General features: G+C 37.6%; 2 protein-coding genes and 1 long non-coding RNA gene across 3 annotated transcripts in view; 2 read left to right on the plus strand and 1 right to left on the minus strand.

The window, feature by feature from the left end:
* Window positions 1-7,292, plus strand: part of LOC149129278 (uncharacterized) — a 24,333-nt gene extending 17,041 nt beyond the window's left edge. The window contains 2 exon segments of the mRNA XM_089346627.1: window positions 1,852-2,485; window positions 2,487-7,292. Of these exon segments, the coding sequence (XP_089202753.1) occupies window positions 1,852-2,485; window positions 2,487-6,140 (4,288 nt within the window). The 3' untranslated portion in view covers window positions 6,141-7,292.
* Window positions 6,259-7,292, plus strand: LOC149129279 (uncharacterized). Its single transcript, XM_089346633.1, has one exon. It carries the CDS (start codon window positions 6,259-6,261, stop codon window positions 7,264-7,266), a length of 1,008 nt encoding a protein of 335 aa, XP_089202759.1. The 3' UTR covers window positions 7,267-7,292.
* Window positions 7,293-8,143: 851 nt separating this feature from the next.
* On the minus strand, window positions 8,144-14,000 carry LOC149129280 (uncharacterized). The gene is made up of 2 exons (XR_016240119.1): window positions 10,378-14,000; window positions 8,144-9,801 (listed from the first exon to the last, which is right to left on the minus strand). It is a non-coding gene; the product is annotated as an uncharacterized LOC149129280 (long non-coding RNA).
* Between the last annotated feature and the right edge of the window lie 8,588 nt (window positions 14,001-22,588).

Below are 22,588 nucleotides of genomic sequence, written 5' to 3' on the forward strand. Positions count from 1 at the left end.
ACTCTGCTATCTTATTGCTGTCACAAAGAATGGCAGTAAATCTCTTCTCTTCACCATTCTTCCAATGAAACTAGGGATGTTACTGGACCTCCCTGAGTCTCTCCCCAACACTCAACCCCTCCTTTCCATATATTTATTACCCTCATCCCAAGGTATATGTGAAACCCAGAGATTGAGGGGAACCTTTAGTTCTGTCAAGGACATGGCAATCGTCTATAGTGACGGTGCCATAAGATGCACCCAGTGCACATTGTGCAGGGTTGATGTAAGGAAGAGCATCCAGCTGTAGAAAGAAAACCAGAAAATGTAACTTCAGGCAAGACATTCTTTGAACCATCCAACCCATTCCAGCATGGAAAGTGGGGGTAAAATGATGATGATCATACATACATACGGACATATAAATATACATATGTATATAAATATACATATGTGCATTTTGTGTATATATTATACATATTTTTTCATATATATGTATGTGTATATAAATACATATACAATTAGATTAAAGTCTATTATTATTATTATTATGAAGAGTTTTTGTAGGTTTTTCTTCCTCCAAAATAAACCAAGTAGAATGGCACAAGTGAAACATAAACATTATTTCCAATTTAATTTTCCAGTTGAAATATTTGCAATTATCTGGTTTTCTCTTCATAAACTTTGTTGTCAATAACAACACCAATAGCAACAACATAGCCTTATCCAGCTCTTTTCCAAAGAGGAGGTGGAGGATCATTCTGATGATGATGAGTCACCAGAATGTCATTAAACACCCCACCAATATTTCCTAATCCACCTCATTAAACCCCCAATACTTCATAATAAACTACACCAAGTTATATCTCCTCACCTAACACAAAACAAAACACACTTCCCCTGCCAAACCCCTTTTTCATACAAACACATCTTTCTCATTGCTATCCAAACATTGTCCCTTATATTGAATATAATTTAGATGAACCTACCTTTCGTTAATTAAGCTTATTCATTAACCAATCTTTATTATCTCAATCAGGAACAAATAATAACGATCCTCTCAACATGCTGTGTATCAGTGTGATTATATGGAAGCCCATCTTTTGATAAGCTTTCCAAGTTAATCAATGTTGTGTATGATAATTGTGTGGATTATATTGGAATGTTGAGAGATTTACAGCATTTGTCAGGTTAAGAACCAGTTTCATCTCCAGCTTTATTGATATCTCTTACTCCAGGTAAATATGATGGAAACCAAGCCAACCATGACAGTCCCATCATTTCCAGTACATATAATCATTAGTAATACTTATATTCCATCTAACTAGCAAAATGTTCAGTCTGTCTTGTGTCTGACAAATGTCTATGAAACATAAAGTCTATGTTTTCCTAATTGTTCCGTGTTAACGAAGTTTGAACATGATTGCTGTGTGTTGGGACATAATATAGCATGTATACTAATTAAAGTTAATTTTCTCTACAGCATGGAGTGTCTCGTTATTGAGTACTTTTGGAGCAGGGGAATCTCCTTGACTAATTATCGTTAAATAAATCTAAGCCACTCATGACTATTACTTTGTGATGCTGAGAGCAAATATCATTTCCAGTGAATATAATTATTGCTAATATTTAGACTCCATGTAATTAATGAAACTTATTAATACATCTTAAAATAGATTGTAATCAGATGTTTATTTCTAATCATTTTTATTACAACAGAAAGTTGTTTAAATATTAATTAGCCAAGATTAATTCACTGACAGAAATACAGAAATGTTTTGTTTGTGTTTTTCAAATATTGAAGTAAACATCATCTCCCTGAAACTTGAATATTTCCACAAAGCTAAACGTTTTCCTTATATTTCATTACAGATTCACTATGGAAGTGCAAAGAGAAAATACTTTAAGAACACGTATCCCTTGGAAAAGGGCTTTGAGGGACTCAACAACAAAAAGGTATGAAGAAGGAGTTGACAATAAATATGACAGAGATGATGGTTCAAGGAGAGAAATGTCAGAGGAACAAGCTTCATCTCAGTCAACAACAAAACAAAAAAGACAAAAAGGAGAACATGAAAAGAAGGAAATAATGGGAAGACGAAATATTTTGGACAAACATACATTTTATAAAAGATCAAATGCATATGAAGACAAAATTAATTTGTTGAAAAATTTTCGTGAAAAAATATGTACTTTTTTAAAAAATATAGGAATGGATGAAAGTATTTTTCTAAAAGATTTTACACAAAGAATACAAATTTTGCAGAAAGACATTAAGGAATACGATTTCAATCAAGAATTTATTAGTTTTGGAAAACTAGAATTCTTCCTGGAACACTATTTACAGAGAAATATTTTACAAGACAAACACAAAACCATTGAACCACCAAAAATAACCACAAAATTTCGGCCTCTTTGCCCAGTTGTGACCAGAGAAGCAAAGATTGAAGAATCTGGAGAAGAATCAGACAAAAGCATGATAATATCCAATATTATTGTAATACAGGGGGGGAGTGGTAACCTATTCCCACCATTGTATGACAGTATGTTGTGTGACAAGAGACGGTGACAGAAATGATGTCCATTGTCCATCTTCTGTCACCAGTTTCACCAGAATTGGTCAAGACATGGTTCTAGCGACCCTCCCCTTCCGAGAAATGATTCTCATTATCAGTCCCACAACTTTCGAGATTAAAGGGATACAGTTGGGGTTGTATATGGTGAGTTACTTGGAACATTCTACACTTGTAGGTGTAGAAATGTTTGGTAAGACAGTTTACCAAATTGATTGGGAGAGTAATAGAATTATAAACCAATTCATTACCAAAGAAATACCTACAGATATTGCTGTAGGGGTCCACAATATACTTTTAATTACATTTTCCAGTATTAACAGAGTAATCTGTTACAATATGGATGGCCAACAGTTATGGGAGGTAGAGACCCATTCTCTGCACCTCCCAAGTAAAATCTCTCTCTACCAAAGCTATATCTATGTCCTCCAGGGACAAATTATTTACAGGATTTCAGCTAAAGGTGGTGTGACAAAGAGGGACATTGGCAGGAAATGCCGCTCTATTTCTGTTGGTAAAGATACCATTTTGGTAACAGATTATTTTGGCAAACCACATGCCATTCAAATAAATGAAGACATTTGGCCCAAACTGTCACACAACCACCAGCAACATACCCCCAGTTTAAAAGACTATATTGATATTGAGGATTGCAACAATATTACTAATATTCTACCTTTGTCTACATCTTCTATATTAATAACCTATAAGAATAATAAAGCTAAATTATTCACTGATAATGAGGAAATAATTAACCAAAATAATTCAACTTTCCTTGAGATTCCTTCTTGCTTTTGTAGACTCAACTCAAACAGAATTTTAGTGTTTTATCATGAAAAGAAAGAACTTCAGTATATCACCTGTCCTGAACTAAGCAAAAGCCCTTTAATAAAGGTCCACACTGATTACAGGAGAATATGTCATATTGTATCAAATAAGTGTTTAGCTGTGACCACCACTGAAAACAAAATTGAGGTCCATATCCTATTGATCAACGAAGATAAAGTTGACATTACAGAAAGAATTTCTCTGGGACATTCTAATGTCACCATTGCTGCAACTCCAATTAATTTTGTAGTCGTAGATGGAAGGGAAAATAAAATGGTATTTTATTCCACATGTGCTGAAGAACTTTTTCAAAAATACCTTCCATTCTATGGCTACCCTCATCACATCTACTCTGATAATGTTCATTTTTATGTCCTCTTCAAGAGACACTCTATTCTGATATGTTATGATATATATGGAGAAATGAAATGGCAGTGGCAACTGCCTTTCCCTGTTCACCCTCACATTGCTGTTTTCCAAGGGACTGTTTATCTACCGGACACTCAACTCAACAGGGTCCTTCTTTACAAGTATCAGGACCGGCCGTCTGGCTGTTGTTTACACCTGAAAAATCCTTATATCAGAAATCTAAATTTACGACTCAAAGAAAAGGAGAATGACAAAAAACTTGTCATTGGCGAAATATGTAATCTGGCAAATGGACAGTTGGTGGTGTCCGACATCAACCATGATTGCTTGTTATACATTTCTAATGAAGGAGACATTGTGTCGAGATTATCTCTGCCGTCTACAGCTACAGATATATGTCGATGGGATTCTAATCAAATAGGTGTCACATTACCCCTACAGAAACAATTAAGGGTCATCGGAAACCTATCAAAGACAGTGAGAAGTGTATCATTAAGGCAGCCTTATGTACAGGTGTGTAAGATGGGTGAAGGTGAAATTGTTTGTTATTGTGATAAACCATCACATTTAGATATTTTAGCCATCAATTATTATAATCAAGTTGAAACAATTAAGACAATTAATATCCCTTTTTTTGTGAAATCATTATCAATAGACAAGGAAACACAAAAGCTATTAATTGTTACTAGGGGAAAAGCATTTCAGTATAACACTACAATAGGTGGTGGTGGTCATGGCGGACGACAGATGGTTCCCAGTGTTTTAATGTCCCAAGTGAAACGTCACCCCAATCTCTACGGTGGATCTATTGACCAAATGTTTGTGTATCTTGTAGACAGCAGCCGTATGTTTGCTATAAATGATCATAATTTGTTGGTTAATGATCTCGTTACAAATAATCAACTTAATTATTATATCGACCTGGTAGATGTATTTTCCAGAAACATTTCTCTCAGTGAAATGTTGTCTTGTACTTTATATCTACAGGATCTGACAGTTTCTGATAAAGCCAGATGTATTCCTCTCCCTCAACATTTGGCAGACAAAGAACCAGTGGAGATTAATCGTTTGGTTATAACTGAAAATAATCTGATTGCAGGATGTGACAGGAGGAATAGAAACATTAAGATATTCACATTGGATGGTCAACTTTTGGATTCAATCAAATGGAAATTTAATGGATTTATTAAAATGTGTCGATGGCAGTCAAACACACTGGTCATTACGTATAGGGATTATGATGATGATGATGATGATGATAAATCCCAACTGTTGACATTAAAAGTGGAATTTCCATTGTCGTTGGTAATTTACCAAACGAGAAATAAATATGAATGTCTGGCTTCTTTATCAAACAATCAAATGGTTTTTAGTAAAATGAGAGATGGAAGTCATTTGTATTTTGTTGATATTAATGAAAAACTTTTGAGTGTGAAGGAAATAAAACAAATAGACATACCTCAACCATTAATAATGAGAGACAAATATGGAAACTATGATGAAAATGACATCTGGGATATTAAAGTTACTGCTGAAGATGTCATCATTGTCACCAACATGAGATTCATTATTTTCTTCAACAGTGATGGTCAATATTTACATTCAGTCAGTCACTACAAGGAGTGTTATTCTAGTGATGACAGGATGACAATTGATGACAGTTTTTTGTACATTCATGGTGATTGGGAGAAATATTCAGTTTTAGCCGGATATCAAAACATTTTGTGTTTGACCCAGGATGGGGAATACAAGAGAATATTTTTAAATCATAGAATTTATAAAGATGAAGTAAATTTCTACAGTATAGACTATAAAGGACCAAGGTTTGTTGGAAGCCCCTGGAGGGTAACGGGGAATGAATTGTATGTTGAAGGGTTGTTTATGGTGAATCGAGAAAGCTTCCCGGTTGCTCGTTTACAAACAGACGAATTTGCTGTTCAAGTAAAAGATTTTGATATTTCTGAAGAAGGAAAGATAGTTGTGTGTGAAAAAGCCAATAATGGAAATGTTAAAATATTTGATGAAGACGGGGAGCTGTTATGTCACGGAAATGTGGCAAGTTTAGTTGGTGGTGTGTGTTTTACACAAGGAAAGCACGTAATGGCCACGGTTCCTAAAAGAAAAGAAATATTTCAACTGAATGGAAAAGATTTGAAGAAATCTAAAGCTTGGTCAAGTCTCGTCCCTTATGGTGTAATATGGAGAAAAGTGGTGGGTATTTACTGGTGTCAACATATTGAATTGATTGAATGTCATCGCATAAAGATTGATGGGGACCAAATGAACATTCTGGAATCTGTGTCTTTATTAAATTTTGATTCTGGTCTTTGTTTCCCTTTCATTACATCTGGAATACAGAGGAAGAGATGGAGATGGAGGAAGAAGAGGTGAATCAGGTGAAATAATTAGTAAAGGTAGATTAAAGGTGAGATGTGGTAATTACATAGTGGAGATTAATAATTCAGGAATTGATGAAATATCAGTGAGGAGACTTCCATATAGAACAGCAATGGTCCCTTTTTCCATTCCTGCATTCGAGGAACTTGTTTGTTATGATTATTGGGACATTAGGGACTGGAACAGTAAACTAATTAAGTTAGATGAGAATGTGAGTGTGTTGATGTTTCGAGAAAGTTTAACATTAATCAGAACAACAACAACAACAACAGCGGACATACTTCAACATGAACAAGAAGAAGAAGAACCACTGGACATATGTCGGTGGACAGACGAATGTTTCATTGTCGCCTTTGGGAAGGAAATGAGGGTCTTCAACAGGGATCTCCATCGTTTAAAGACCATCAGAACTGAGAAGTACTACAACAGGATTTATAAATACAACGACAATCAATTCGTGTGTGGTGGTCATTATATTAGAGACATAACTCAAGAAGAGAGAGACAAGAAATACAAAAGAATATGGAGGAACAACAAGGTTTATTACATTTGCAGAGACTCTAACATCTTTGACTCTTATTATGTGGATGTGGTTGATATTGAAGATGGGGAATTTGAAGATGAAGTGTGTAGGGGGAAGATGAGGAGAAAGGGAAGGTTGGAGGGAGAGGAAGGGGTGGATGGTGTGGGGGTCACATCTTTTGGTGATGTTGTTGTTTTGAGGAGGGAGATGGAGGAGGTGTTTGGAAGGTGGGATGATTGGTCTTTAGTGGAATGGTTCAGGGAAAAGTCTTTTGTGAGGGGAATAAGAATAGAAGAAATAATAGATTATGATGTGGAATATTATATTGGAAGACCTCATTTAACCATAATTGGTGAATGTGTTTATATAACAGATACAAACAACAATATTTATGAAATACCTCGACATATTGAAGAGGAAACACCTGAAGATGAAGAAATCCTGGGATTAAAAGATAATCCAAAATATTTACTCATCAGGAAAGATGAAAATGAAGTCTGTGAAGTTCTTGGTTTGGATGTTTCAGAATATTCTTTGATGGTTTTTGGAATTATTCCTGGACGTCAATCTTTTGCTTTCTTTCATTTTAACAAATAAATATTTCCAGAAATATTAAACTTCAATCCTATTCTTTCTTCTTATTATTATTATTGTAAATTCCTTCAGCCGGGAATCGAACCCGCATCGCATACATTGCATTCTACACACTAACAATCAGTGTTGTAACATTCCTCAACACACTCTCTTTGTGTGTGTATATATATATATATATATATATATATATATATATATATATATATATATATATTATGTATATATATTATATATATGTGTGTGTATGTATGTATATATGTTTGTGTGTATTATATATATACGTTTGTGTGTATATGTATATACATGTGTGTTTAAATATGCATGTTTGTGTGTGTGTGTGTGTGTATATATATATATATATATATATATATATATATATATATATATATATATATATTATGTATATATATATTATATATATGCGCGCATGTATGTATAATGTATGTCTGGTGGCAAACCAGCGACTTTCCTGTCATTGATTCTCCATTAAAAAGCAGACGACCGAAAGCAACAACAACAACAACAAACGAGAAACACCACCACCACAACCCCTCCCCCGCTACCACCACCGCCGCCGATTGCCACCACCATCATCATCATCACCACAACCACCACCGCCGCTGACTACTCCCACCACCACCATCATCATCATCACCACCGACTACTCCCACTACAACCACCACCACCTACTCCCACCACCACCACCATCACGGTCGTGTGTGCAGTCTGCATCTGACAGTTTTTAACGTTTAATAATAAGATTGTTGTTGTTGTTGTTGTTGTTGCTGTTGGGGTTCATACAAAATGGGACACTTTAAGAAGCATTTATTAAAAGCTTTCCCATAGCTGGTCATTTTCCATGCTAGAAATAGAAACCAAGTCACTTCAAATTCACTTTATTTTTTATATAAATTTGAAGGACAGTTAAGAAGCATTTAGAAATGAAATTCGCCTCTATAAGGTCTCATTTCATGCTAGAAACAGCCACCAAAACCTTCACATCTTTGTTTTATCACAAATAAAAATCGAAGGACAATTTACAAAGCATCCATGTCAAATATTCTCCTATAGATGGTCTAACATCATGCTAGAAATAACAGCCAGATACTCTGAAATGTGTATCGTTTTTTCACAAAAAAAGTGAAGGACACTTTAAGAAAGAACTCTAAAAATATTGTCCTGGGGCGGTTTAAGTGTAATATATTATAAAAGTATGCATCTATGAGTTTTATGTGTTTAAAAAACATTGCAAAGACGTGTGTGTATATGTGGGTATATATCAATATACATGTGTATAAATGTTCCTTTATGGTGTATATGCTTCTTCCCTAAGAACTTGCAGAAAAATGGATATTCTTCATGGAATTTCCTACAAATATGCTTCAGATGGTGTAGATTCCGATTAATATGGGGATTTATTGGAAAAAACCTTTTTTTTTTCTTCTTTCATGACAAAAGGCGAATCTTGTGAATTTTCTAAAACTACTTTTCCCACCCAGGGACAAACGGTTTTCACAATGAATTCCGATTTAATCGGAATCTAAACCATCTGAAGAATATTTGTAGAAAATTTCATTAAAAAATATTTCATTTTGTGAAAGTTGTGAGAAACCAAATTCGCCATAACTACAGATATATACCCCCATTGACTTTGTTTCCTCATAACTTGCGGGAAAATGGATATTTTTTAATGAAACTTTCAACAAATAATCGCTTAGATCCTGTAGATTGAGTATTTGTAAGGATTTATTGGAAAAACATTTTCTGAAGGGTTGCGGAAAGGAGTTTCACAAAATTCACACAAACCCCCGACATTTTGCCCCCTCATAAATTTGAGGAGAATGGATATTTTTGAATGAAATTTTATAGAAATAACTTTCAAACGATGTAGATTACGATTACAAAGAAATTTGTTGGTAAAATGTTTTGTAAAGGGGTCGAGGAAGAAAGTATGTGATTTAAGGGAGATTAGGCTGTTGTTTCTAGCACACCACCCTCCTTGTCTTCTTTTTTTCTCAAATAATCTTTTGATGTTTTTTTTTTTCCCAATATTTTCCCTCAGAAACACATTTATGTTATAAAAACTAAAAAGAATATATCTAAAATGTATGATTATTATTTTTAGCCCCACTTCTGGCCCCGATTCTTTCTCTTGATAGAATTGTCAAATATTGGAGAGCCTGAGAAGATTACTATTGCTGGGATTTATCCACAGTGATTTAAATAAGAGTTTATGTAAAAGAGGATTTCTTTGGAGAGCATCCTTTCCTCTTAGAAAATGGTTTTCTTTTCTTCCACACACACACACGGCCTCGCTTGGTTGGTTTGCCAATAAATATCGAAATGACCATTTTCTTCTTCTTCTTCTCTTCGCTTCTTATATCCCACAAAGCATGAGTTTTTTTTTTTTTTTTTAAATGAATGATCTTCTTTGGAAGCTGTGTTGGAAGATCCTCCCACAAATTCCAGGATCTTTTTATCACTTTATTGTAAACAATCCATTTTCCATCTCCAGTTACCAGTTGTTTCAGGAAAAAACTGAAAGAAGAGAAATGAAGGAAAATGAGTGAGGTGGGAGGGGAGTCGAAAGAGAAGAAAGGTTTTGTAGAATTAAGGGGAAGCTTTGGAGTCGTAGGAAAAATATTCATTTAATCCTGTCATTGACGGGGGTGCCAAGTTTGAATATGGAACGTTTTTTCTTTCAGTTTCTTTGGGAATGTGTACAGCAATGCCACACATTCATAAGTGGATGACGGAATGGCCTGTTTTGTTGAGGTGGATCGCACCACTGTTTCACATTCTCAACAAAACAGAGAGAACAACATTTCATATTTGAACTTGGCACCATGTCATCGAAAGGTTTAAATGAAAAGATCTCCCTTCAACTCCCAACACCTTTGAATTCTATAAACCTTTCTCATCCTCCATTTCCTCTCTCTTATCCTTCTCTTTATCCTTCTCTTTATCCTTCATCTCCCTCTCAACCTTACATCTTTCTCCTCACTCCATTACTCTTTCCTTCTTCCTTCTTACCCCCAGACACTTCTTGTTTCTCGATGAAACTCACCTGGTTCTGTCTTCCTTATTAGCTGCAGCCATTTTTTAAAAACTTACCGGATGTAAAATTCTCCTTTGTCCTACTCATTTCTCTCCTTTCACCTCTTTTTTTTTTTGTGTCCTGAAGAAGGACCATGTCCAAACGTTGGAGCTTTCACTTCTCATGGCAAGTTCGCTGCATGCTGTCTGTCGATTTTTCTGCATCTGGAAATGTAGTGGAGAGTGACAGAATGAAAGGGCCACAATTAGACAGACTGGTATATATAGATAGCAAATGTTAGGGTTCTTAATTTATAAACATCAGGAGTAGTGGGGGCATCCTTCCATCTGCCTATTACTAAGTTGGCAATGAGATTCAGGCGACTGACTGGATGCATTCTTAAAGCTTACAGAACGAGAGAGAGAGTGGGGAAGCCATGGTGGTTCCCTGGAAGATATTTGCCCTAAGCCGTCTTGAATACTGCTTCCAACTCTGGTCAGCAGACAGTGTGAAATGAAGAGCAGAACACAGAGCAGTTAGCAAAGCTACTCAAAGAAGATAATGTCAATGCATCGAATTAGCTACTTGGGAAAGATTCAAGTGGTTCAGACTACACACCCTGCAATGAAGGCAGGAAATGTATGCTGCAATCTACGGCTGGAAGATCCTGGAAGGATTTCTTCCAAACTTTGATGTTGAAAGTTATACAACTTCTTAAAGTAGGAGGGGGGCATTGCATGATGCCTAAAGACCCTACCCTGCTGTCAAAATACAATTCCAGACACGCATGTATGAGTATGTAAAGATAATTTGGTGGTGCGCGTGGTATATGTGTGTGTGAGTATGAAGCCTATTTGAGCGTCTGTGTATTATGAGAGCATGTGTGTGAGAATGTGTGAGATTGTCTATGTGTGTGACTATCAGATGTGCAGCTGTTAATGCGTATGTGTATAGCTTGTAGGAGTAGTGTGAACACGTGTGTATGTTCTTGTGTGAGTCATTCTGTGTGCGTGTAATACTGATGTGTGCGTGTGTATTATATGTGAACATCGCGCGTGTGTGTGTGTGTGTGTGTGTGTGTGTTTGTGTATGCATGTGTATGAGCATGTCCTTGTTTTCAGTTGGTGTGCGTATGTTGTTAGATAAAGTGTTTTCTCTGTGCAGTTGATATGTTTGTGAATATTCTGTGCTTCTGCCGATGTGTGTGTAAGGTCGCATGTACGTGTGTGTGAAGCTAGTTGATGTTGGTGTGTGTTGTAGGGGATGGAGAATTGAAACCCTGGGGGACTGAGGAATGGAGAGCGAAAATAAAAGTTTGCTCTCGATGGAGGTGGGAGCCCAGGTGGCCTCTTGGTACGGCAGGGTCTGAACATAGAGAGATGCAGAAGGGAATGACTGGTCAAGCGGGAATAATGCAACACTGGGGCACCATTGCCGAGTCTAATGTCCTGGAGATGTTCAGCGAACTGGTGGGCTGAGCAGCGGCCAGTTTGATCAAGGTACAGGGAATGACAGAGAGTACAGTAAATCGCTGGGGGTGAATGAATCGGTGATGTGAGAAGGGCCCGTGGTGGAATAGTGATGTTGGAGAGGTTGGGTCAGGAGTGACAACATGTGAGAGAGTAAAGGAAAGAGCCAAGTATGGGGAAGAAGCTACGGACCAGAAAGCCATGTAGATTATGGAGGGGTAACATGTGGAATGATGCACTGGAGGGGGTAAGGGTGAGCTAGAAAAGGAAGCAAGTAAGGGTGAAACGGATGTGAAGAGAGAGCCTGGAAACAGCCAACCGTGAAGATGGTTTGGAGAAAGGCGAAGTGGGTTTCTTTGTTGGGTGAAGTGGGGAGCCATGAGTTGGTATTGTCTTGAAGTGATGGTCGTTACTAGAGAGCCGATGCAGCCGGAAGAAATAAGAGTAAGGGATGGACAGTTTGGTGTGTGTGGGGTGGGGGAGAGAAGAATGTGAATCAGAGGGGTTTTTTGTGGATGGAGGGGGTAAAAGTGGTGTGGTGGATGGTACCAGAAAAATCGAAAAATTTGGAGATAGAACAAGAGAATTTGAGGGTGGGATGGAGGATTGGATGGAAAAGAGAGAGGTGTGAGGATGTTCGCGGGAGTGGGAGGCCGTACTAATGCAGTCGTCAATGTAACGACTATATAGCTCAGAAGTGGGACCAGTAAACTGAGAGAATATTTGGGCCTCAATATAGGGAGCCATTCTCATTCCAATGGCCACTCCCAAGACATGATGGTAAAGTTCACATGCAAACAAGAAGCAATTTAGGGAGAGGACATTTTCAGCAATGCAGAGACTTGAGGTGTGAAGTTGAGGATCAGGACAAACATCGAGAAAGTATTTTAATGCAAGGAGGCCTTCATTGTGAGGGTTAATAGTGTATAAGGATTTAATGTGAAGAGTGAAAAGAAGTCTGGAGGGACCAAGTGAAAAGCATGGTAGGTGTCATGTATGTGTGAGTGGAGTGAAGACACTACAGATGGGAGGACACAGTCGAGGTATTTAGGGATTCAGCTGCAGGTAGAAACGGGAGGGTGTTGAGTCTGTAGGTTTTACTAAATGGAGGTAAATGGTAGGGGTGCATGGAGTACAGACAATGAAGTTGGAAGTGGTGGGGGTAAAAATGAGGGGAAAATGAATTCTTTGATGGTAAAGGAGATGATTTGGTGGTAGGGTGACATCAGTGAAAACAGAGAATGAGATGTTTTGGAGTTAGTGGGGCACCTCAATCTTGTAAATGTTTGTATGCCACAGATGAATGAGGTACAATATATACTACAGTAAAAATAAAGGGAAAATATAAAAGTAGTTCAGTTATGTGTTCACTCAGCAGTTGTATGAAGAAGCCAGGAGTAGCAGATTATTCATAATTCACAACAAATATATACAAAAAGGCTTTGCTTTTGCCAATCTCCATTTGAAGAAGGGAGTCAGATTTACTGTTTTAGCCTCATTGAGATAGTCACCAGTTGCTTACTCATCATGTTTCATATATACCACCTGAAAATTTTGAATATTACATAACTCCTGCCTTCCCGAAACAGCTGTCGAGTAAAGATATTATCATAACTCTAATTTCATTTCTTTATATATATTCTTATATTCTTTTACTTGTTTCAGTCATTTGACTGCAGCCATGCTGGAGCACCATCTTTAATAGAGGAAATTGAGTTCAGGGCTTATTCTTTGTAAGCCTAGTACTAAGTTACAGGGACGTACACACACCAGTATCGGTTGTCAAGCGATGTTTGTGGGGTGGGGGGAAATATAGACACACAAATACACATATGCGTGTGTGTGTGCGTGTACATATATACAACGGCCTTTCAGTTTCCATTCACAAGGCTTTGAACAGCCGAGGCTACAGCAGAAGATACTTGCTCAAGGTGCCATACAGTGGGACTGAACCCGGAGCCATATTCATACATATATATATATATATATATATATATATATATATATTCTTTTATTCTTTTATTCTTTTGTTTCAGTCATTTCACTGCGACCAGTCAGGTGCACCACCTTTAGTCGAGCAAATCGACCCCAGGACTTATTTTTCGTAAGTCTCATACTTATTCTATTGACCCCTTTTGCCGCCGAACCGCTAAGTTACAAGAACGTAAAAACACCAGCATTGGTTGTCAAGCAATGTTGGGGGGACAAACACACAAACAGACATACATACATACACATATATATATATACATATATACATACATACATACATATATAAATATATATATGTATATATATATATATATATATATATATATACACGACGGGCTTCTTTCAGTTTCCGTCTACCAAATCTACTCACAAGTCTTTGGTCGGCCCGAGGCCATAGTAGAAGACACTTGCCCAAGCTGCCACACATTGGGACTGAACCCAGAACTATGTGGTCGGTAAGCAAGCTACTTTTCACACAGCCACTCCTGCTGTTATCTCTCTCGCTTTTAGCAGATTAAATTTACAATGTTGACCAAAGACTTTTCTTCTCAGCCGAACAGGATACACACACACACACATTCATGGATATTCATACACGGATACATAAATGCACACAAGCACACCCACACATGCACACAAGTCCACACAGAGTTTCCATTTATTTATATGTATTTGATACCTCGGCATTTTAAGCACCCAACTTTAAATACCACTTCAAATATGGAAATATCTTCTTTGCAATGACCTTATTGCTATTATTTCTTTTGCAAGTACTGACAAGGGGGCCAGTGCCCCCCACGATGTTGCATACCCTGGCTGAGTCACTCTAAATTCAGCTCTGCAGTGCAACAGGAATGTACAAGTGTATGTACAAGTTCACATGGTCTACAAGAAATAGCAGCCAATTTTTCCCTAATCACACAAATGATAAAGCACAGTAGATAGTTTATTTCAGAATATATATATATGTCAACTAGATGGTCATGGTTGGGATGCATTGTCTGCTAGATCAATGCTGGTCTGGTTCCAGCTGTGGCTATATAGTAAGAAATTTGCTTCCCATTTGAATATATGAAAATGTGTCACAAACATATTTTAGTTAAAGTAATGCTCGCTTATGCCTAAACACTGCTTGGCACCAATATTAGCATAATATGTATGTCTCTTGTATTTTTAGAATTATTATAAATCTTCCATTGAGGATGGGGGGCCGGTTTCCAACAAAGATACAAGGCTCCATCTTTGAGATGTAGTTAACATAGACAAATTCACATTTGGAACTTCAAAAGGCCTTGCATATTTTTACTGTTCCACTCACAGATTGCAATTGTAATGTACAAATTAGTCGGTCAATTTCTCTTTCTGAAAATCCCAGTTTATCCAGATTCTCCTTTAAGCATTTACTAAGAAAACCTAGTGTTCCAATTATTATTGGTATATGAATTCATAGTCTGGATATAGAAGCTGGAGGTTTCGAAGCAGTTGTCCATAGATATCCTCTTTTTCTTTGATTTTCAAAGAGATATTTATATCTACAGGGCAGCTAAACTCCATGACGGTACATACCTTTGCCCTTCTGTTATGTTTATATTTGACAGAAATTTTGATTGGAATATTCCATGAGTATTCCTTGAGATGGTGTTTATGAATACATTCCATAACAGGGATTTTCAAAGTTTATTTTAGGACAGTCTTTATTGCAGATGGCATTGTAAATTGTTTTAGCGGCATTTTAGGACAGCTGCTAATCACATGCGTGATGTCTTCCACAGAAACATGACATAGCCTACACATGCGGTTGCAGCTTGGGATTATAAGAGCGTCACTGTCTCTCTTGTTCACCAGGTACTTTGTGGTAATTTCTTCTTCCTGGATGTCAAATGCATAGCCTTCAAAGCGTGATGTGATATAGTGGTCTTGTGTCCAAGAGAGGGTGTGCTTCGTGTCAATTCTACTGTCTTCTCCAAGCTTCCAATGCTTCAAGGGTGCACTTAAAGGGGCCGGTTATGCTGCACTGGCATAGATTACGGTTACAGTCTCTCTTGGCTTGCCGGGTCTTCTCAAGCACAGCATATCTCCAAAGGTCTCAGTCCCTCATCATCACCTCAGTGAGGCCCAATGTTCGAAGTTCGTGCTTCGCCACCTCATGCCAGGTCTTCTTGGGTCTCCTTCTTCCACAGGTTCCCTCTACTGATAGAGTGTGACACATTTTCACCCAGCTGTCCTCATCAACATGTAGCACATGACCATACCAATGCAGTTATCTCTCTTGCACACCACATCTGATGCTTCTTATGTCCATCTTTTCTCTCAGGGTGCTTACACTCTGTCATGTATGTACACTAACATTACACATTCACCGGAGCATACTAGCTTTATTTGTTGCAAGCTTACACATGCCCTCAGCAGTCATGGCCCATGTTTCACTGCCATGTAGCATGGTTGTTCACACACATACATCATACAGTCTACCTTTCACTCTGAGTGAGAGGCCCTTTGTCACCAACAGAAGTAGGAACTCTCTGAACTTTGCCCAGGCTATTCTTATTCTAGCAGTTACGTTCGCTAAGCATCCACCCCTGCTACTGACTTGGTTACCTAGGTAACAGAAGCTATTGGCTACATCTAGTTTTTCCCCCTGTCATGTGACAGAAGCTGTTTTCTACACATTTTCAGTGTTTATTGCTCCTGAGCATTTACCACACACAAAAACTATCTTCTCAGTTAGCCTTCCTTTCATATTGCTACACCTCTTACACTGGGTACATCTTATGGAGTTTCTACCTGCATGTTTTCTACAGATCGAGCAGGCCCATCTACCTGAAGGAATTTCTGATTTGTCTGCCTTCCTACTTACTAAGACTTTGGTTTTTGCTAGATTAACTCTAAGGCCCTTTGATTCGAGACCTTACTTACACATCTAAAACTCCTCTAGTTCTGATAGTCACTCAGCTCTTAGAGCAAAGCCATCATCAATGAGAAGCTCCCAGGGGCATCCTGTCTTGAATTCTTCTGTTATTGCTGGGAGGACTGTGATGAATAAGCGGGGGATGAGGACTGATCTTTGGTAGACCTCTACCCCTACCTGGAATTCTTCACTGTACTCGTTGCCAACCCTCACTTTACTGACAATATCCCTGTACATGGCTTGTACAGCTCTCACTAACCACTCATCTATCCCTAGTTTCCACATTGACCACCAGATAAGGGACCGGGGTACCCTGTCAGAGGCTTTCACCATGTCAATGAAAGCTAGGTACAGAGGTTTATCTTTGACTAGATATTTCTCCTGCAGCTATCTTACCAGAAATATAGCATTAGTAGTGCTTTTCCCTGGCATAAACCCAAACTGTATCTCATCTAAACGAACTCTCTCCCTAATTAGTTGGGCTACAGCCCTCTACGTGACCTTTATTACCTGATCCAACAACTTGATACCTCTGTAATTATTTGTATCTAAAGCATCACCTTTACCTTTGCAGTAGTTGACTATGGTGCTGCTACACCAGTCATTAGATATAACTCCTTTATGTATCACCTGGTTAACAATACGGGTGACTAGACTATAGTCAACACTGCCAGGTATTTTAAGCATCTCTGCAGTGATTCCTGATGAGCAGGGGGCTTTCTCTGTCTTGATACCCTTAATTGCTTTATCTACCAAGGTAATTTCAATTCATAGTATATCTTGAAATTGTTGTCAGAGACACTGACTAGAACAGTGGTGTGCAAATCATTGGGTAGCTATTCACGAACCTCCTGTTTGGAGAATCTCTTAGAGAGATTACATCTGCAGGTCAGGGAAAGGATTGGATTGGAGGAGGTCATTGGCGCATAACGTTTGAACAAACTCAGAGGGGCCAGAAATGTCGCATGTTGGAGCAATAAACGTTGGTTCATGCAGATGTCGGGTGGTTGTAACCTGGTGAGCAGAAATGACCACTCGTAAGGCCTCCAATCAGCTGGATTGAGGAAATAAAGAGAACAATGAGACCACAATGGAGTTGGAGGGTGAGATCAAGAATGGAATACATGAAATTCTGTGGCCAGTGGAATCAAAGTGACACCTGACAGCCTGGTCAGTCAGTGTGCTAAAGCAATGACTAGTAATACTACGAAACCAGTATGCTTGTAAATCTCTTTAACAACTCACAATAATGACTTTTTTTACCTTTATTCCTACCTCAGTTCATCTAATTGTATATATCTATCGTTACTTTTCATAAAAAGCCTTACCTTCTTTTTGATTTCCAATGTGCATTTTCTCTTATTTTTCTGTTTACTTTCCCCTTACATTTCCATGTGTAGTCTCTATTTAGTTTTTTTAACATATTTCTACTATATATATATATATATATATATATATATATATATATATATATATATATATATATATAATATATATATATATTTGTGCTTGTATCTTTGTTTGTTGCCCGTCAAAAAAAAAGACAAAAACAATAACAAAAAACAACAACATGAGGACGTGATACGGATAGTGTTACTAGATGCTCGGGAAGGGAAAGACTAGAGATTTCCTCCTACAGGAACTCATCAGTGGGAGGCATCCGGTCACTGTATGCCAACAGTCAAATCTCGCTGCTACGATATATAGAACATCAACATCGTTTCAGACACTGATGTTGCAAATAGCCATCAGGTTTATTAACATTAAATTTTTAGTGATGGTCTGTGGTGACCAAACTCCTCCTGCTGATGATTTCTAGTCGAATGAAATGAGAGGATATAGGTGTTCTGGTGCCTATGGCAGATGGTTCTTGTCTGCTACCATTTACGTGTATGTTTTCATGCACCAAGCGCATATATGAGAGGTTCTGTCGAGGTTCATAACGCAGTATTCGGTGATCTAACAAGACATCCATGTTAAGTTGGATATAAAGATTGACTTTTGGTATTAAAACTGTTCCCATCACAGACCTTTGGGGATATGCCGTTCTTGAGAAGACTCTGCAAGCCAGATGGGATCGTAGTTGTGGCTGATGCCAGTGCCACCTGATTCGCACATAAAAAGCACCCACTACGCTCTTGAAATGGTTGGTGTTAGGAAGAGCATCCAGTTGTAGAAACCTTTCCAAATCAGACTGGAGACTGGTGAAACCTTCCACAATCCAATCCATGCTAGCATGAAAGTAGATGTTAAACAATGATGATGATGATATCTATATAGACATGTGTGTCCATGCAGATCCATATTTGGACATACATCCATACATATGGAAAAGAACAATGATTTTGTCAAGTTCCTTCCCATTTCCCATATTTCACATCATTTACATACATATTTATTTTATATATGCATATATGTATATGTATGTGTGTGTATATGTTTTTGTGTCTGTGTTTGTCCCTCCCAAATATCGCTTCACAAATGATGCTGGTGTGTTTAGGTCCCCGTAACTTAGCAGTTCGGCAAAAGAGACAGATACAATAAGTACTAGGCATCCAAAGAATAAGTCCTGGGGTCGATTTGCTCGACTAAAGGCGGTGCTCCAACATGGCCGCAGTCAAATGACTGAAACAAGTAAAAGAATAAAAGAGTAAAGAGTATATACATATTTATATATATATATGTATATTATATATACACATATATATAACATATCTATATATATACATGTATATATATATATATATATATATATATATATATATATATATATATATATATATATATTAATATATGTATATATTTATATGTACATATCTATACATATACATGTATATATATATATGTACATATATATATATAATATATATATGTATATATTATATATATATGTATATGTAATGTATATGTATCTATTTATAGTATATATATATGTATATATAATATATATGTATGTATATATATATATATATATATATATATATATATATATATATATATATATATATATATACATACATATATATATGTGTGTGTGTGTGTGTGTGTGTGTAGGTGCAGGAGCAGCTGTGTTGTAAGTAGCTTGCTTACCAACCATATGGTTCCGGGTTCAGTCTCACTGCGTGGCATCTTGGGCACGTGTCGTCTACTATAGCCTCAGGATTACCAAAGCCTTGTGAATGGATTATGTAGATGGAAACTGAAAGAAGCCTATCATATATATGTGTGTGTGTCCCTGGCATTGCTTGACAACCGATGTTGGTGTGTTTATGTCCCCATAACATAGTGGTTTGGCAAAAGACACCAATAGAATAAGTACTAGGCTTGAAAAAAATAAATCCTGGGGTCGATTTGTTTAACTAAAAGCAGTGCACCAGCATGGCCACAGTCAAATGTCTGAAAGCTATACAGGATATACACATATATATACACACACACATATATGTGTGTATAGTGTATATATCAACAAAGATATATTTATTAATACACATAGAAACTCAGAAAAACATAAGTGTATGTGTGCTTAGTTCTCTTGACAACCCATTATAGTTATAAATGAGTTCCTGGGATTATTTACCTAATCCCAGTTCTCTACACTCCTAAATCCGGTTGAGGTCATCAGCATAAAGCATTTCCCATGGCTGCCCTCTCATAAATTCCTGTGTTGTGGCTTGCATTAGTCTTCTTCTTTCATTCCCTGTTTGCTTTCTGCCACCCTCCTCCTCCTCCTCCTCCTCCTCCTCCTTCCTTCCTTCCAAGCTTTTCTTTTCCCTGTCTTCCTCACAACTGGGTATATTTTTGTTTAAGTCTTCTTTCTGTTATGTACTGCACCGTAACTAAGCAGTTCAGAAGTGCATGCACACACACACACACACACACACACACACACACACACACACACACACACAAACATTTTAAAAATTTGTTTCGGTTATTTGACTGCGGCCATGATGGAGCACTGCCTTTAGTCAAAGAAATCAACCCCAAGATTTATTCTTTTCAAGCCTAGTACTTATTCTATCGGTGTCTTTTGTCAAACCACTAAGTTACGGGGACGTACACAAACCAACATTTGTTGTCAAGTGATGGTGGGGTTACAAACAGACACACAAACGTATACACACACACACACACACATATATATCAATATACGACGGGATTCTTTCAGTTTCTGTCTACCAAATCCACTCCCAAGGCTTTGGTCGGCTCAAGGTGAAAGTAGAAGACACTTGCTGAAGGTGCAACTGAACCTGGGACCATGTGGTTGGAAAGCAAGCTACACCTGCATCTACGTACATTTTGTTTTTCTAAGTTTCAGTGCAAGGACTGCAGCCATGCTTGGCCACCACCATCTACTTGCTACTCCTTCACTAAGCTGTGATATTTGGTGGAAGAGGGAATTCAGTGCCATTGCCCTCATCTGTGTTTCTTGCCTAGTGGTAGGTTCATTGGGAACTATATACATACATACATATACACACATATATATATATATACACACTCACATATATATATATACACATATATATATATAAGCATTCGGTCATGAATGACCAAGGGATTTCACTAGAAAGTTTCCCTCTGAGGCCAAAGTCCAGTCAAGGTTGTTTATGGAAGGCCAGCAGTTGCCCATGCATACCAGCCTTCACTACCCATGCCACCAATGTTGGCCAAAACAACGCCAGAGGATGATACAGCTATATATATATATATATATATATATATATATATATATATATATATATATATATATATATATGAGTGTGTGTGTGTATTTAGGTGTTGGTGGTAAGAAATTTGCTTCCCAACCACATGGTTCTGGATTCAGTCCCACAGTGTACCATCTTGGGCAAGTGTCTTTAACTACAGCCTCATGCCCACTGAAGTCTTGTGAGAGGATTTGGTATATGGAAACTGAAAGAAGCCCATTGTATGTATATATATATATATATATATGTGTGTGTGTGTGTAGATCTCTGTGTGTGTTTCTTCCCTACAATCGCTTGACAACTGGTGTTAGTGTGTTTACATTCCTGTAGCCCGGTGGTTCATCAAAAAAGATTAATAAAATGAATATCAGGCTTTAAAAAAATGAGGTCAATTTATTCATCTAAATTGCTTCAAGGTGGTGCCCCAGCAAGGGCGCAGTCTAATGACTAATACAAGTTAAAGATAAAAGATATAAATATATATATGTGTGTGTATACATATATATATATATATATATATATATATATATATATATATATATGTATGTTTGCATTCAGTGGACAACTACCCACCACCTATCACTCCCCTTCCAATCACTCTCTCCTCTTTCCCCTTCTCTCGTATTCATGTGACTAACAATAGCAGTGGGTCTTACCGGTGGCTCCCTCTACATCGATTCCATTGCAACAAGAGAGCCAAGAGACCTATATCAACCCCCACCCTACACCCTCTCACGCACATTAGTCTTCTGGTACTATTTGGGGTCCACATAGAAGGGAGCTCATCAGATGTACATGTACCCCATACACCCCCCACCAATGTCTATTTGATATTGACATCAATCAGTCACTCTCATCATTTATTGAGATGCCTTCTATCTCTCTCTCTCTCTCTCTCCCGTTCCTAATCCCCTCCTGGGCTGGTTCCAGAACAAGAAGGCACCGAGGACACTCTCTGAGACGGTTGATGTTAAGAAGGACAACACACCATAGAAACGAAACCCAAAATAAATATTAAAGGCTAAATGACATCCTGAGACCCATCTGGGCGAGAACCACTGACCTTGCAATCCATACAAGCAGACAAAACGAATATGTGCAGTGATGATGATGATGTATGACTGTAGCTGAACACACTCACACACATATGAAAATAAGAAAATGATGAAGATGGAGAGCCCCTTCCCATGTGGAAAGGGTCAGTTAAGTA

Source organism: Octopus bimaculoides, unplaced genomic scaffold, assembly GCF_046866305.1.
Source record: "Octopus bimaculoides isolate indiv1 unplaced genomic scaffold, ASM4686630v1 contig82, whole genome shotgun sequence".
Taxonomy (NCBI): Eukaryota; Metazoa; Mollusca; class Cephalopoda; order Octopoda; family Octopodidae; genus Octopus; species Octopus bimaculoides.

Bases quoted from the DNA above. Each gene is read 5' to 3' on its own strand.
- LOC149129279 (XM_089346633.1), top strand. From the start codon at position 6,259: ATGGTCCCTTTTTCCATTCCTGCATTCGAGGAACTTGTTTGTTATGAT.